The sequence below is a fragment of the Ranitomeya imitator genome, chromosome 6 (assembly GCF_032444005.1).
Source record: "Ranitomeya imitator isolate aRanImi1 chromosome 6, aRanImi1.pri, whole genome shotgun sequence".
Taxonomy (NCBI): domain Eukaryota; kingdom Metazoa; phylum Chordata; class Amphibia; order Anura; family Dendrobatidae; genus Ranitomeya; species Ranitomeya imitator.
Genome location: NC_091287.1, coordinates 395672967 through 395691679, shown reverse-complemented (window position 1 = coordinate 395691679; position 18713 = coordinate 395672967). Strand labels below are relative to the sequence as shown.

At 46.4% G+C, this 18713-nt stretch overlaps 1 protein-coding gene across 2 annotated transcripts in view; it reads right to left on the bottom strand.

Annotated features, from left to right (window-relative positions):
• Nucleotides 1-18713, bottom strand: part of ENOSF1 (enolase superfamily member 1) — an 82935-nt gene that overhangs the window by 47584 nt on the left and 16638 nt on the right. For both annotated transcript variants that reach the window (XM_069731158.1, XM_069731159.1), the window contains exon 4: nucleotides 1716-1802. In XM_069731158.1, the coding sequence (XP_069587259.1) occupies nucleotides 1716-1802 (87 nt within the window). The remainder of the gene's footprint in view (nucleotides 1-1715; nucleotides 1803-18713) is intronic.

The following is an 18713-nucleotide window of genomic DNA, read 5'->3' as shown; positions in this document are numbered from 1 at the left end:
GCAGCCCGGGGTCCACCGTGCAGAGATATCTGCTGCAAAGTAACGGCAGATAACCTCTGAGCTCACACGTGGGTTAAGCTTCACCCCGTGTGAACTGGAAGTGATCTCTGTTGCCGCACAGAGTCGCGCTGTACACAAAACTATCACCCTAACTAAGGGTTGTGCTTGCTCTTTTGTGCTAACCACACACATGAAGGAACCAGACGCTAAGCCAAGGCTAAATGCCCACAATGACGCTAGCTGCCAGCCTGAGTGTACAGTCCCAAAGCTACAGCCTCAAACCACATACTGTATGTATAGAGTGGTATAGCATCCACTGGCATAAGCCAAACACATTTGATACTAGCGCATGGCCATGGGGCCATGCAAACCTTTTATAGTTGCAGCTCTTCAGGACCTTCCTGGTGGACCAATGGGAGCTGCTACAGGGCCTGAGCATGTGACCCCCGACATCCAATGAGAGGTCCTCCCGTGGGCATGCTCAGTGCGTGAAAAGCAGGACTTAGCCCCAGAAAAGCCTGCTCGCCGCTGACCAGTGCTGGCTACAAAGGCAGAGCCTGGAAAGGCAGCAGTAACAATTCGGACAGTATCAGGCTGAGCCAGATGCTGGGACCAACATCTCCGCTGTGCAGGTTCCACTGCGGCTGGAGGAGAATGGGAGACCGCAGCAGACATGGTTCGAGATTCCCCCTGTGCAGCGGTGGGAACTCAACACCTAACATAATGCACATACAAGACTTTCTAAAGACTAACTAATAAATGGGGATGGAGATTTGGGCCTACTTACATTACAGGCGAATCCCAGCTCCTTCTGGGTATTAAACGCAGGTATTCAATGGATAGAGATAGATGATGCAGGAAATGCTGGTGTGGCTCAAATGGAGCGTTCATAGTGATGTATCAAATGTTGAGCCAGTAACGTAATAACACCGGATCCAGGAAGACGTGTGGTTACTAGGAACGCTACCGGCCGGGGCTTCCTGGGTGCACACTGCAGTGCACACTTGTGATAGACTTAACTTTAGGAGACTGAGCTATGTGGAACATCACTAGGAATCCTGCTTTTGCACCACAACAGCATTTCTTCCATTTTTTATCTCCATTAGTGATGAGCGAGTATGCTCGTTACTCGAGTTTTCCGAACATGCTCGGGTGTTCTCCGAGTATCTGGGGCGTGCTCGTAGATTATGTTTGAGTCCCTGCAGCTGCATGGTTTGCAGCTATTAGACAACCTGAACACATGCAGGGATTGCCTGTTTGTTAGGAAATCCCCACAATCTGCCCAAGATACTCGGAGAACACCTGAGCATGCTCGGAAAACTCGAGTAAAGAGCATGAGGATCACTAATCTCCATCCATTGAATACCTGCATTTAATATCTTTAAATATTCTTGTATGTGCATTATATACCATGTCCATGTATACACAGTATACCACTATTCTTTAGGATATTCTAGAGGTAGCGCGGTCTTCCATTCTTTCCTTTACTGATTATTTCTACATAGGTGGTTTTTGCACAGGAACCCTTGTTTGATCACCTGCAGCTACTGTAATATAGTTGTAGTATTTCTATATCACTCTAAGAAGGCGCGAATGTATCGTTATTTCATGTATTCATTTTTCTGTACTATATAATAGTTTGTTTTTGTTGTTGACATTGGAGAAATAAAATCCTTTTCTTATAATTCTGCAGCATATGGTACATAGTATAATACCTTCTTTTCTTGCTTGGCCCATAAATCCCACACTGCATTGAGCACTGCAGCAGTAGCCAGATGTACAACCCCTTTTTCAGGACCAATCTGAAAAAAAGTGAAAGTATTTCTTGGTTTCAAAGGAAAGGCACAAATTACTTAAAGTTCCTATATTGGATATGAGGAGTTGATAAGGGTGCGCCCTAGTGATGAGCGAGTATACTCGTTGCTCAGGTTTTCCCGAGCAAGCTCGGGTGGTCTCCGAGTATTTTGGGGTGCTTGGAGATTTAATTTTCATCGCCTCAGCTGCATGATTTGCGAATGCTAGACAGGCTAAATACATGTGAAGAATGCCTGTTTGTTGGGAATCCCCCCATTTATTTAGCCTGTCTAGCCGTCACAAATCATGCGCTGAGGCGACAAAAACTAAATGTCTGAGCATTAACAAATACACGGGGACAACCCAAGCATGCTCATCATTAGTGCGCCCCTTCAACTTTGGCTCTTTCTAATCAGTGCTGACACTGTCAGACAATATTGGGAATCGCCATGTTAATAAATGAAATGGTAATATCCATATGTCAACTTAGTCATACATTTCCAGGAGTAACAACAAAGAGTTCTAAGAAGAGATTCTCCAGCATTATTAGATCATTAAAAATACAAGTACGGTATTTTCCAAAGAAGACATGTGAGGATGCATGGCACCTGACAGGTCCTCTTCATTTGCTGATGGACTCATAAAGAAGACCTGATACCTGATGAGTAATAATAATAATAATAATCTTTATTTATACAGCGCCAACATATTCCGCAGCGCTTTACAGTTTAACAGTTTCAAACACAACAGTCATAAGTAACAACGTTAACAATACAATAATTAAGGCGAAATAAGACGACCCTGCTCGTGAAAGCTTCCAATCTACACTGAGGTGGGGGAGATGCAAAGTACAGGTGTGTATTTACAATGATGCATTTACAATGATGGTCCAGCCATCTTCAGGGGGTGGGGGATAGATGGAGATAGTGAATGGGCTACACACACACAAACATAAAATGACTTTGATTACTGAATGTGATAGGCCGCTCTGAACAAATGTGTTTTGAGCGAGCGCCTAAAACTATGCAAATTGTGGATGGCCCTAATTTCTTGGGGTAGAGCATTCCAGAGGATTGGCGCAGCGCAGGAAAAGTCTTGGAGTCGGGAGTGGGAGGTACGGATTAGTGCAGAGGTTAGTCGAAAGTCATTTGCAGAGCGCAGCGGTCGGCTAGGCCGATAGACCGAAATGAGGGAGGAGATGTATGGGGTGCCGCACTGTGGAGAGCTTTGTGGGCGAGAACAAGTACTTTGAAATGTATCCTGTAATGAATGGGCAGTCAGTGTAATGATGGGCGAAGAGCGGACGCGTCCGAGTAATGACTAGCCAGATGACTATCCTGGCTGCTGCATTAAGGCTAGACTGGAGAGGGGAAAGTCGAGTAAGGGGGAGTCCAATTAGTAGAGCATTACAGTAGTCCAGGTGGGAGTGGATCAGGGCGACAGTGAGGGTTTTTGTTGTTTCCATGGTGAGAAAAGGGCGGATTCTACAAATGTTCTTTAGGTGTAAGCGGCACGAGCGGGCAAGAGATTGTATAAGGGAGGTGAAGGAGAGATCAGAGTATTTGAGGCAATTGATGTATATGCAGATCCAATGTGTATAACTATAGGTTCAGCGATGGTACAGTGCTTGGTGATCTCTGGCTGCCCGAATAGAGTGATGGTACAGCGCTCGGTGATCTCTAGCAGCTCCATAAATAATGAATAGAGTGATGGTACAGCGCTTGATGATCTCTGGCTGCCCCATAAATAATGAATAGAATGATGGTACAGCGCTCAGTGATCTCTGGCAGCTCCATAAATAATGAATAGAGTAATGGTACAGCGCTCGGTGATCTCTGGCAGCTCTATAAATAATGAATAGAGTGATGGTACAGCGCTCGGTGATCTCTGGCTGCCCCATAAATAATGAATAGAGTGATGGTACAGCGCTCAGTGATCTCTGGCTGCCCCATAAATAATGAATAGAGTGATGGTACAGCGCTCAGCAATCTCAGGCAGCCCCATAAATAAGGAATAGAGTGATGGTACAGCACTCGGTAATCTCTGGCAGTCACATAAATAACGAATAGAGTGATGGTACAGCACTCGGTGATCTCTGGCAGCACCATAAATAATGAGTAGAGCAAAGGTACAGTACTTGGTGATCTCTGGCAGCCTCATAAATAATAAATGGATTGATGGTAAAGCACTCAGCGTTTTCTGACCAGGTCATAAATAAGGAATGGAGTGACAATTGCTCTTTACTTGCCGGGGTTTGCAATGAGCAAGTTATCACCTATCTTGTAGATAGGTAAGTAACAATAGATTTTATGATATCTAACCTCTTTAAATCCATTTGCAATAATAGTTTATGGTTTGATTCAGAAGCATGAATGTCTTTTCTTCAGGTACACATTGCTCTTCTGCCTCCCGACTTCCTGCTTGCCAGGGCAACAATGCTTACCAGATGATCGACAGTTTGGGCTGGCAGCTTGGCTTAGCTGCTGGCCTGACCTTGGTGCTCTCTGATGCAGCTAGCTGAGGTAACTTTGCCTAAGCAGCTTCGGAGAAGTTGAGGGGCTCTGAACATGGCCGAATCCAGTGATCCAACCAGCTTCAGAGCAGCGCTTGTCAGCTCTATAGTACAGTACAGTACATCGGCATCCATGAGCTGTTGTAACTGCACATGTACCCTATTTCCTGGAAATATTATTGCTTGTGGTGGCAATGATGGCATCATGCGGAGAGCCGGAAAGTTCATCTTACAGCATATTATGTAAGCTGACGTACTGGTTAAGTGCACATCGCATTGCTGGAGCGCCCCCGTGGGCAGTGGGGTACTCGGTACCGGGTCCTTCAGTTCTCAAGGGGGATGTCACGGTGGCTGACCCGGTCCGTGGCCCTCGGGAGGTCCGTTGTAAAAGGGGGGAAGATCTTTAAAAGGGAAATGTTCATGACGCCTCCTGTGGTATTCGGTCAGGGTGACTGACACTGCTTAGGGGTCCGCTCGGGTGATGTTATGGCAGCTAGATGGTATACCTTCCCACAGGTGAAGTGTGTCCCCAGGGCTTCCCAGTGTGTAGATGGTGGATGGTGTGAGGCGCATTGAAGAAAGAGGACACGAGGTTGCAGTCTCTTTACCTTTTACTGAAGGCTTCAGCATCCACAGTCCAGAGCACCAGGGCAGGCAGAGTCCGGCCAGTTTGGAGGCACAAATCCAGAGTCCCCTTATCCACGTGGAAATCAGTAGCCTTCCTCTAGCGCCTTGGTGTTGTAGTACCTTATTGCTAAGCCCCTCATAAGGTCCTTACATATGTTGTAGATGTTATCAATGTTATCTCTCTCTGTCCCCCAGATGGATAGGACAAACCCGTATGACCGGTGGCGTGAGGCTTTTTACAGGGACTCTATCATGCTCCGGTCTCTCGTGGGTGCCACCTTGCCTCCTGGGTATAGGGCGGATCAGTAACTTGCAATTAGCTGTCCTGCCGGTCTCTGGAGCAAGGCATAAAGGACTGTTGCTCCCTCGGTGTTCCAGCTACCGGGATCCTGCGCCTCAGAGGGAGGCAGCCTGTGCAGGGCAGAACTCCTTCTGGTTTCCACTCCTTTTGCTATGACTTCTTCACCCTCTCTACAATACAGTTCTCTGTTCGTGTCCTTTCTTAGGAACTGCCGCATGTGGGGCAGGCGCAGCTCCGTGACCTTCTGTCTAGACCTCTGACAGGATCCCACCCCTGTCAGGGACCAACTACCCAGAGGTGAACCAAGCCACACTGCTGCCTGAGGCGAACTTCAAAACGGCGCCCCCCCAAACACATATACAGTATAGCCCCCCTATAGGGCTCCCATCTCATATACAGTCCCCCTATACATTACATGAATGATAAATATTGTACATTCTACAATAGGTCATAAATCAGACAGTATAGTGCTCCATACAGTATTCTGGGCACCACAGTGCTCCTTAAAGAATAATGAGCCCCATATATTGCTCCATACAGTATAATGAGCCCCATATATTGCTCCATACAGTATTGTGGGCACCGCATAGCGCCCTGTTATGATCTGGTGGTTAGGAGCACCCGGAATGACCTGATAGTTAAACCTCATACAGGACGAGCTCTGGGATGTGGGAGCTCTGCTGACCGCAAGCCCTAATCCTATACACACACACTAGAAATAGCCGTGGAGCGCTCCTGACCAGACCTAGGCGCCTCGTCACAGCCTAAGAACTATCTAGCCTTAGAGATAGAAAATAAAGCCTACCTTGCCTCAGAAAAATTCCCCAAAGGTAAAGGAAGCCCCCACAAATATTGACTGTGAGTAAAGATGAAAGTCACAAACACAGAAATGAAACAGGTTTCAGCAAAGGGAGGCCAGACTTACTAAATAGACAGAGGATAGGAAAGGTAACTTTGCGATCAGCACAAAAACCTACAAAAGACCACGCAGAGTGTGCAAAAAAGACCTCCGCACCGACTCACGGTGCGGAGGGGCCACTCTGCATCCCAGAGCTTCCAGCTAGCAAGACAAAATCATGAAAACCAGCTGGACAAGAAAACAGTGAACAAATAATGACTATCAGGAACTTAGCTTCTGCAGGAGAAGGCAGGTCACCAGAGAGATCCAGGAGCGAACTGAACCAATGCAAAAACATTGACAGCTGGCATGGAGTAACGATCTGAGAGGAGTTAAATAGAGCAGTCAACCAAAGGATAAAGCATCGTCACCTGCGTAAGGAACCTCAGAAGCAGCAGCTTCACTCACAGCCACCAGAGGGAGCCCATAGACAGAACTCGCCGAAGTACCATTCACAACCACAGGAGGGAGTTCGACAACAGAATTCACAACAGTACCCCCCCTTGAGGAGGGGTCACCGAACCCTCACCAGAGCCCCCAGGCCGATCAGGATGAGCCAAATGAAAGGCACGAACAAGATCGGCAGCATGAACATCAGAGGCAAAAACCCAGGAATTATCTTCCTGACCATAACCCTTCCACTTGACCAGGTACTGGAGTTTCCATCTCGAAACACGAGAATCCAAAATCTTCTCCATTACATACTCCAACTCCCCCTCGACCAACACCGGGGCAGGAGGATCAACGGAGGGAACCATAGGCGCCACGTATCTCCACAACAACAAACCTATGGAACACATTATGGATGGCAAAAGAAGCTGGAAGATCCAAACGAAATGACACAGGATTAAGAACTTCAGAAATCTTATATGGTCCAATGAAACGAGGCTTAAACTTAGGAGAGGAAACCTCGACGAGATGACAACCAAACCAAATCCCCAACACGAAGTCGGGGACCAACACAACGCCGGCGGTTAGCGAAACGTTGAGCCTTCTCCTGGGACAATGTCAAATTGTCCACCACGTGAGTCCAAATCTGCTGCAACCTGTCCACCACCGCATCCACACCAGGACAGTCCGAAGGCTCAACCTGCCCTGAAGAGGAACGAGGATGGAAACCAGAATTACAGAAAAAAGGAGAAACTAAAGTAGCCGAGCTGGCCCGATTATTAAGGGCGAACTCAGCCAAAGGCAAGAAAGACACCCAATCATCCTGATCAGCAGAAACAAAGCATCTCAGATATGTTTCCAAAGTCTGATTAGTTCGTTCGGTTTGGCCATTAGTCTGAGGATGGAAAGCCGAAGAAAAAGACAAATCAATGCCCATCTTAGCGCAAAAGGACCGCCAAAACCTCGAAACAAACTGGGAACCTCTGTCCGAGACGATGTTCTCCGGAATGCCATGCAAACGAACCACATGCTGGAAAAACAATGGCACCAAATCAGAGGAGGAAGGCAGTTTAGATAAGGGTACCAAATGGACCATCTTAGAGAAGCGATCACAAACCACCCAAATGACCAACATTTTTTGAGAAACAGGGAGATCAGAAATAAAATCCATGGAAATATGCGTCCAGGGCCTCTTCGGGATCGGCAAGGGCAAAAGCAACCCACTGGCACGAGAACAGCAGGGCTTAGCCCGAGCACAAATCCCACAGGACTGCACAAAAGAACGCACATCCCGTGACAAAGAAGGCCACCAAAATGATCTAGCCACCAAATCTCTGGTACCAAAGATTCCAGGATGACCAGCCAATACTGAACAATGAATCTCCGAGATAACTCTACTAGTCCATCTATCAGGGACAAACAGTTTCTCCGTAGGACAACGGTCAGGTCTATCAGCCTGAAACTTTTGCAGCACACGCCGCAAATCAGGGGAAATGGCAGACAAAATTACCCCTTCTTTAAGAATACCCGCCGGCTCCGGAACACCCGGAGAGTCAGGCACAAAACTCCTTGACAGGGCGTCAGCCTTCACATTCTTAGATCCCGGAAGGTATGAAACCACAAAATCAAAACGGGAGAAAAAGAGCGACCATCGAGCCTTTCTAGGATTCAACCGTTTGGCAGACTCGAGATAAGTCAAATTCTTGTGATCCCTCAAGACCACCACGCGATATTTAGCTCCTTCAAGCCAATGTCGCCACTCCTCGAATGCCCGCTTCATGGGCAACAACTCCCGATTGCCCACATCATAATTGCGCTCAGCAGGCGAGAATTTTCTAGAAAAGAAGGCACAGGGTTTCATCACTGAACCATCCGAACTTCTTTGCGACAAAACAGCCCCTGCTCCAATTTCAGAAGCATCAACCTCCACCTGAAAAGGGAGCGAAACATCTGGCTGGCACAACACAGGGACAGAAGCAAAACGACGCTTCAACTCCTGAAAAGCCTCCACAGCTGCAGAGGACCAATTGACCACATCAGCACCTTTCTTGGTCAAATCAGTCAACGGCTTAGCAACACTGGAAAAGTTAGCGATGAAGCGACGATAAAAATTAGCAAAGCCCAGGAACTTCTGCAAGCTCTTCACAGATGTCGGCTGAGTCCAATCGTAAATGGCCTGAACTTTAACAGGGTCCATCTCGATAGTAGAAGGGGAAAAAATGAAACCCAAAAATGAAACCTTCTGAACTCCAAAGAGACACTTTGACCCCTTCACAAACAAGGAATTTGCACGAAGGACCTGGAACACCATTCTGACCTGCTTCACATGAGATTCCCAATCATCCGAAAAGACCAAAATGTCATCCAAATATACAATCATGAATCTATCCAGGTACTCTCGGAAGATGTCATGCATAAAGGACTGAAACACAGATGGAGCATTAGAAAGCCCAAATGGCATAACCAGGTACTCAAAATGGCCCTCGGGCGTATTAAATGCCGTCTTCCATTCATCACCCTGTTTAATTCGCACAAGATTATACGCACCACGAAGATCTATCTTGGTGAACCAACTAGCCCCCTTAATCCGAGCAAATAAATCAGACAGCAGCGGCAAAGGATACTGAAATTTGACTGTGATCTTATTAAGAAGGCGGTAATCAATACAAGGTCTCAAAGACCCAACCTTCTTGGCCACAAAAAAGAACCCTGCTCCCAATGGTGACGACGACGGACGAATATGTCCCTTCTCCAAGGATTCCTTTATATAACTCCGCATAGCGGCGTGCTCTGGCACAGATAAATTAAACAGACGGCCCTTAGGAAACTTACTACCAGGAATCAAATTAATAGCACAGTCGCAATCCCTATGAGGAGGTAGGGCACCAGATTTGGGCTCTTCAAATACATCCCGGTAATCTGATAAAAACTCAGGGACTTCAGAAGGAGTGGAAGGTGAAATTGAGAGCAATGGAACATCACCATGTACCCCCTGACAACCCCAGCTGGACACAGACATAGATTTCCAATCCAACACTGGATTATGGACCTGTAGCCATGGCAACCCCAAAACGACCACATCATGCAGATTATGCAACACCAAAAAGCGAATATCCTCCTGATGTGCAGGAGCCATGCACATGGTCAATTGAGTCCAGTACTGAGGCTTATTCTTGGCCAAAGGCGTAGCATCAATTCCTCTCAATGGAATAGGATACTGCAAGGGCTCCAAGAAAAAACCACAGCGCCTGGCAAACTCTAAGTCCATCAAATTCAGTGCAGCGCCTGAACCCACAAATGCCATTACAGAATAGGACGACAGAGAGCAAATCAGAGTAACGGACAAAAGAAATTTAGACTGTACCGTACCAATGGTGGCAGACCTAGCGAACCGCTTAGTGCGCTTAGGACAATCGGAGATAGCATGAGTGGACTCACCACAGTAAAAACACACCCCATTCCGACGTCTGTGTTCTTGCCGTTCAGCTCTGGTCAAAGTCCTATCACACTGCATAGGCTCAGGCCTATGCTCAGAGAATACCGCCAGATGGTGCACAGCTTTGCGCTCACGCATGCACCGATCGATCTGAATGGCCAAAGACATAAACTCATTCAGACCAGCAGGCGTGGGAAATCCCACCATGGCATCCTTAAGGGCTTCAGAAAGACCCTTTCTGAAAATTGCCGCCAGGGCACATTCATTCCACTGAGTAAGCACAGACCACTTTCTAAACTTCTGACAGTACACCTCCGCTTCATCCTGACCCTGACACAAAGCCAGCAAGATTTTCTCTGCCTGATCCACTGAATTTGGTTCATCATAAAGCAATCCAAGCGCCAGAAAAAACGCATCAACATCACGCAATGCCGGATCTCCTGGCGCAAAAGAAAATGCCCAGTCTTGAGGGTCACCACGCAACAAAGAAATAATGATTTTTACCTGTTGAACGGGGTCACCAGAGGAGCGGGGTTTCAAAGCTAGAAACAGTTTACAATTATTTTTGAAATTCAAGAACCTAGATCTATCCCCAGAAAATAAATCAGGAATAGGAATTTTAGGCTCTAACATAGGATTCTGAACCACAAAATCTTGAATGTTTTGTACCCTTGCAGAGAGATGATCCATACAAGAGGACAGACCTTGAATGTCCATATCTACACCTGTGTCCTGAACCACCCAAAGGTCTAGGGGAAAAGAAAGACAAAACACAGTGCAAAGAAAAAAAATGGTCTCAGAAGTTCTCTTATCCCTCTATTGAGATGCATTAATACTTTGGGCCAGCTGTACTGTTATGACCTGGTGGTTAGGAGCACCCGGAATGACCTGATAGTTAAACCTCATACAGGACGAGCTCTGGGATGTGGGAGCTCTGCTGACCGCAAGCCCTAATCCTATACACACACACTAGAAATAGCCGTGGAGCTCTCCTGACCAGACCTAGGCGCCTCGTCACAGCCTAAGAACTATCTAGCCCTAGAGATGGAAAATAAAGCCTACCTTGCCTCAGAGAAATTCCCCAAAGGTAAAGGAAGCCCCCCACAAATATTGACTGTGAGTAAAGATGAAAGTCACAAACGCAGAAATGAAACAGGTTTCAGCAAAGGGAGGCCAGACTTACTAAATAGACAGAGGATAGGAAAGGTAACTTTGCGATCAGCACAAAAACCTACAAAAGACCACGCAGAGTGTGCAAAAAAGACCTCCGCACCGACTCACGGTGCGGAGGGGCCACTCTGCATCCCAGAGCTTCCAGCTAGCAAGACAAAATCATGAAAACCAGCTGGACAAGAAAACAGTGAACAAATAATGACTATCAGGAACTTAGCTTCTGCAGGAGAAGGCAGGTCACCAGAGAGATCAAGGAGCGAACTGAACCAATGCAAAAACATTGACAGCTGGCATGGAGTAACGATCTGAGAGGAGTTAAATAGAGCAGTCAACCAAAGGATAAAGCATTGTCACCTGTGTAAGGAACCTCAGAAGCAGCAGCTTCACTCACAGCCACCAGAGGGAGCCCATAGACAGAACTCGCCGAAGTACCATTCACAACCACAGGAGGGAGTTCGACAACAGAATTCACAACAGCGCCCCATACAGAATAACTGCCCCATATATTGCTCCATACAGTATAATGAGCCCCATATATTGCTCCATACAGTATAATGAGCGCCACATGATGCTCCATACTGTATAATGGCCACAGTGCTCCATACTGTATAATGGCCACACATGATCCTCCATACTGTATAATGGCCACACATGCTCCATACTGTATAATGGCCACACATGATGCTCCATGCTGTATAATGGCCACACATGATGCTCCATACTGTATTATGGCCACACAGTGCTCCATACTGTATAATGGCCACACAGTGCTCCATACTGTATAATGGGCACACATAATGCTCCATACTGTATAATGGTCACACATGATGATCCATACTGTATAATGGCCACACAGTGCTCCATACTGTATAATGGCCCCACATGATGCTCCATACTGTATAATGGCCAAACATGATGCTCCATACTGTATAGTGGCCAAACATGATGCTCCATACTGTATAATGGCCACACAGTGCTCCATACTGTATAATGGCCACACAGTGCTCCATACTGTATAATGGCCACACATGATGCTCCATAATGTATAATGGCCACACATGATGCTCCATACTGTATAATGGTCACACATGATGCTCCATACTGTATAATGGCCACACAGTGCTCCATACTGTATAATGGCCACACATAGTTACTCCAACACACGCGGCTGCGCTCCGTACACCTTGCACACACGGCTCCACTCCGTACTCAAGCGGCTCCACTCCATACACCTCTCACACACCCGGCTGTGCTCCGTACACCACATACACACCCGGCTCTGCTCTGTACACCTCATACACACACGGCTCTGCTCCGTACACCTCATACACACATGGCTCTGCTCCATACACCTTGTACACATTCAACTCCACTCCATACACCTCATACACATACGGTTCCGCTCCATACACCTCATACGCATTCAGCTCCGCTCCATACACCTCATACACACATGGCTCTGCTCAATACACCTCATACACTCATGGCTCTGCTCTGTACACCTCGTACACATTCAACTCCACTCCATACACCTCATACACACACGGCTCCGCTCCATACACCTCGTACACATTCAGCTCCGCTCCATACACCTCATACACACACGGCTCTGCTCCATACACCTCATACACACATGGCTCTGCTCCATACACCTCATACACACACGGCTCCGCTCCGTACACCTAATACACACCCGGCTCTGCTCCGTACACCTCATACACACCCGTCTCTGTTCCGTACACCTCATACACACCCGTCTCTGCTCCGTACACCTCATACACACCCATCTCTGCTCGTACACCTCATACACACACGGCTCTGCTCCGTACACCTCATACACACACAGCTCCGCTCTATACACCTCGTACACATTCAGCTCCACTCCATACACCTCATACACACACGGTTCTGCTCCATACACCTCATACACACACGGCTCCGCTCCATACACCTCATACACACACGGCTCTGCTCCATACACCTCATACACACACAGCTCCGCTCTGTACACCTCATACACACCCGTCTTTGCTCCGTACACCTCATACACACAAGGCTCTGCTCTGTACACCTCATGCACACCTGGCTCCGCTCCATACACCTCGTACACATTCAGCTCCGCTCCATACACCTCATACACACACGGCTCCGCTCCACACACCTCGTACATATTCAGCTCCACTCCATACACCTCATACACACACAGCTCCGCTCCATACACTTCATATACACACAGCTCCAGTCCGCACCATACACCTCATACACACACTTACCATGGCAACCAGCACAGCAGTCCTGCAATCCATGGAGGTCCCGATCATGTGACCCCTGACTCCTCCCCTCCTGTGACCTCATCACAGGTCCTGTTTGCACAGAGCAGCCAGCCAATATGTGGTGTGCTGGTCTGCGGGTGCAGGAATGACCAGCTGATATTGCACACTGTGGGTTGTGAGCAGGGGCGCGTGCACCGCACTGGTGACAGCAAATGTCAGGGATTATGGAGGCACCAGGTGTTCTGACCGCCACTCTGCCGCCCCCTGTCTTTCAGTGACGACTGCCGCCTGAAGCAAAGGGCTCAACTTGCCCCATGATAGCGGCGCCCCTGCAACTACCTGAGCGGAGCTCATCTAGCAACTGCCTAACTTCCTCTCCAGGCCACCAGTTTTACATAAGTGTGAAGAGTGCCCTAATAAATAGGAGCATAGCTCCCCCTGGTGGACTGGAATATGAAAGGTGTTGTATGTTTGTGGTACCTGGTAAAGAGATCTCCTTTATTGCCTGCAAATGTAACATCACTCACCCCTAGAGGAGAAGGATATTACTGCAATGACCAGGACCCTGGGGTGCTGCATTACCATGTGCATGATCCCCTATATTCCCATCATTCAGCAATAAGACTATATGTAGTATTGGCTAGATAACTCATACAGAATCTAACCATTCATGCTACTAAATACATTACTTTGCACATTTACAACTGCTAGAACCAGAATAGAACAATGAGATGTCAGCTATAACTGTTATGCATTAGTCTGTCACATAAATAATAATTTAATAAAGCTAGAAGCAAAATAAAATGAAAAACTGAAAATTATGACGTCAAAGATTTTTTTTTTTTCTAAAAAAAGAACAAAATGACTCTGAAAATTAAATTGCCTGGAGGAAAACTGCAAATAATAAAATGTAAGAAAAAAAATCATGAAGATGATATATAACCAGGATCCATCATGATCTTGATGAAGGGAAGTAGCATGAGATTTATCTGCAATTCCATTAACCCCTTAGTGACAGAGCCAATTTGGTACTTAATGACCGAGCCAATTTTTACAATTCTGACCACTGTCACTTTATGAGGTTATAACTCTGGAACACTTCAACGGATCCCTCTGACTTCATGTTAGTGGTAACATTTCTTCGATATTACTTGCGATTATTTATGAAAAAAATGGAAATATGTCGAAAATTTTAAAAATTTTGCAATTTTCAAACTTTGTATTTTTATGCCCTTAAATTAAAGTGATATGTCACGAAAAATAGTTAATTAATAACATTTCCCACATGTCTACTTTGCATCAGCACAATTTTGGAGCAACATTTTTTTTTGTTAGGGAGTTATAAGGGTTAAAGGTTGACCAGCAATTTCTCATTTTTACAACACCATTTTTTTTTAGGGATCACATCACATTTGAAGTCATTTTGAGGGGTCTATATTATAGAAAATAACCAAGTGTGACACCATTCTAAAAACTGCACCCCTCAAGGTTCTCAAAACCACATTCAAGAAGTTGATTAACCCTTTACGTGCTTCACAGGAACTGAAACAATGTGGAAGGAAAAAAATGAACATTTAACTTTTTTTTGCAAACATTTTACTTCAGAACCATTTTTTTTATTTTCACAAGTGTAAAAACAGAAATTAAATGATAAATTTTGTTGTGCAATTTCTCCTGAATACGCCAATAAGCCATATGTGGGGGTAAACCACTGTTTGGGCGCACCGCAGAACTTGGAAGTGAAGGAGCGCCGTTTGACTTTTTCAATGCAGAATTGGCTGGAATTGAGATGGGACGCCATGTCACGTTTGGAGAGCCCCTGATGTGCCTAAACAGTGGAAACTCCCCACAAGTGACACCATTTTGGAAACTAGACCCCTTAAGGAACTTATCCAGATGTGTGATGAGCACTTTGAGCCCCCAAGTGCTTCACAGAAGTTTATAACATAGACCGTGAAAATAAAAAATCGCATTTGTTTACACAAAAATGATCTTTTTGCTCACAAATTCTTATTTTCACAAAGGTAACAGGAGAAATGGTCTGTGTTGCGTTTGCAGAGCCCCTGATGTACCTAAACAGTAGTAACCCCCCACAAGTGACCCATTTTGGAAACTAGACCCCCCAAGGAACTTATCTAGATGTGTGGTGAGAACTTTGAATGCCCAAGTGCTTCACAGAAGTTTATAATGCAGAGTCGTGAAAATAAAAAATATTTTTTTTTCCACAAAAAAGATTTTGTAGCCCCCAAGTTTTTATTTTCACAAGGGTAACAGGAGAAATTGGACCACTAAAGTTGTTGTGCAATTTATCCCGAGTAGGCTGATGCCCCATATGTGGAGGTAAACCACTGTTTGGGCGCACTGCAGAGCTCGGAAGGGAAGGAGCGCCGTTTTGGAATGCAGACTTTGATAGTATGGTCTGTGGGCGTTATGTTGCGTTTGCAGAGCCCCTGATGTACATAAACAGTAGTAACCCCCCACAAGTGACCCCATTTTGGAAACTAGACCCCCCAAGGAACTTATATAGATGTGTGATGAGCACTTTGAATGCCCAAGTGCTTCACAGAAGTTTATAATGCAGAATGGTGAAAATAAAAAATATATTTTTTTTCCACAAAAAAGATTTTGTAGCCCCCAAGTTTTTATTTTCACAAGGGTAACAGGAGAAATTGGACCCCAAAAGTTGTTGTCCAATTTATCCAGAGTACGCTGATGCCCCATATGTGGGGGTAACCCACTGTTTGGGCGCATGGCAGAGCTCAGAAGGGAGGGAGCACCATTTGACTTTTTGAGCGCAAAATTGGCTGTCGTGTTTGGAGACCCCCTGATGTACCTAAACAGTGAAACCACCCAATTCTAACTCCAACCCTAACCCCAACACACCCCTAACCCTAATCCCAACCCGATCCATAATCCTAATCACAACCCTATTGATAATCACAACCCTAGCCCCAAAACAACCCCAATGTCAACCCTAACCATAACCCTAATCACACCTAACCCTAATCCCAATACACCCCTTATCCCAACCCTAACCTTAATCCTAATCCCAAACCTAACCCTAATCCCAAGCGTAACCCTAATGCCAACTCTAACCCTAATACCAACCCTAATCAAAACCCTAACCCTAATCCCATCTCTAACCCTAACTTTAGCCGCAACCCTAGTCCTAACTTTAGCCCCAACCCTAGCCCTAACCCTAAACCTAAATTTAGCCCCAACCCTAACCCTAGCCCCAACCCTAACCCTAGCCCTAACTTTAGCCCCAACCCTAACTGTTATGATTAGGTAATTCAGAACCACAATGGACCTTGAAGTTCAGAGCACACAAAGTGACTTGACAATAACCAAAAGACATAGGACAAGCTCTGAGACGTGGGAACTCTGCTGACCGCAATCCCTAATCCTATCCAACCACACTAGAGGCAGCCGTGGATTGCGCCTAACGCTCCCTATGCAACTCGGCACAGCCTGAGAAACTAGCTAGGCCTAAGATAGAAAAATAAGCCTACCTTGCCTCAGAGAAATACCCCAAAGGAAAAGGCAGCCCCCCACATATAATGACTGTGAGTAGAGATGAAAATACAAACGCAGAGATGAAATAGATTTAGCAAAGTGAGGCCCAACTTACTGAACAGACCGAAGATAGGAAAGATAACTTTGCGGTCAACACAAAACCCTAAAAACAACCACGCAGAGGGGCAAAAAGACCCTCCGCACCGACTAACGGTACGGAGGTGCTCCCTCTCCGTCCCAGAGCTTCCAGCAAGCCAGAAAAACCAATAAAGCAAGCTGGACAGAAAAAGTAGCAAACAAAAATAACACAAGCAAAACTTAGCTTATGCAGAGCAGACAGGCCACAGGAACGATCCAGGAGGAAGCAAGACCAATACTAGAACATTGACTGGAGGCCAAGAGCAAAGCACTAGGTGGAGTTAAATAGAGCAGCACCTAACGACTTCACCACATAACCTGAGGAAGGAAACTCAGAAGCCGCAGTACCACTTGTGACCACAGGAGGGAGCTCTGCCACAGAATTCACAACAGTACCCCCCCTTGAGGAGGGGTCACCGAACCCTCACCAGAGCCCCCAGGCCGACCAGGATGAGCCATATGAAAGGCACGAACAAGATTGGCAGCATGGACATCAGAGGCAAAGACCCAGGAATTATCTTCCTGACCATAACCCTTCCACTTAACCAGATACTGGAGTTTCCGTCTCGAAACACGAGAATCCAAAATCTTCTCCACAATATACTCCAACTTCCCCTCCACCAAAACCGGGGCAGGAGGATCAACAGATGGAACCATAGGTGCCACGTATCTCCGCAACAATGACCTATGGAATACGTTATGGATGGAAAAAGAATCTGGAAGGGTCAAACGAAAAGACACAGGATTAAGAACCTCAGAAATCCTATACGGACCAATGAAACGAGGCTTAAACTTAGGAGAGGAAACCTTCATAGGAATATGACGAGATGACAATCAAACCAAATCCCCAACATGAAGTCGGGGATCCACACAGCATCTGCGATTAGCGAAACGTTGAGCCTTCTCCTGGGACAAGGTCAAATTGTCCACTACATGAGTCCAAATCTGCTGTAACCTGTCCACCACCGTATCCACACCAGGACAGTCCGAAGACTCAACCTGCCCTGAAGAGAAACGAGGATGGAACCCAGAGTTGCAGAAAAACGGCGAAACCAAGGTAGCCGAGCTGGCCCGATTATTAAGGCCAAATTCAGCCAAAGGCAAGAAGGACACCCAATCATCCTGATCAGCAGAAACAAAGCATCTCAGATATGTTTCCAAGGTCTGATTGGTTCGTTCGGTCTGGCCATTAGTCTGAGGATGGAAAGCCGAGGAAAAAGACAAATCAATGCCCATCCTAACACAAAAAGCACGCCAAAACCTCAAAACAAACTGGGAACCTCTGTCAGAAACGATGTTCTCTGGAATGCCATGTAAACGAACCACATGCTGGAAGAACAATGGCACCAAATCAGAGGAGGAAGGTAATTTAGACAAGGGTACCAAATGGATCATCTTAGAGAAGTGATCACAAACCACCCAAATGACCAACATTTTTTGAGAGACGGGGAGATCCGAAATAAAATCCATAGAGATATGTGTCCAAGGCCTCTTCGGGACCGGCAAGGGCAAAAGCAACCCACTGGCACGAGAACAGCAGGGCTTAGCCCGAGCACAAATCCCACAGGACTGCACAAAAGAACGCACATCCCGCGACAGAGACGGCCACCAAAAGGATCTAGCCACTAAATCTCTGGTACCAAAGATTCCAGGAT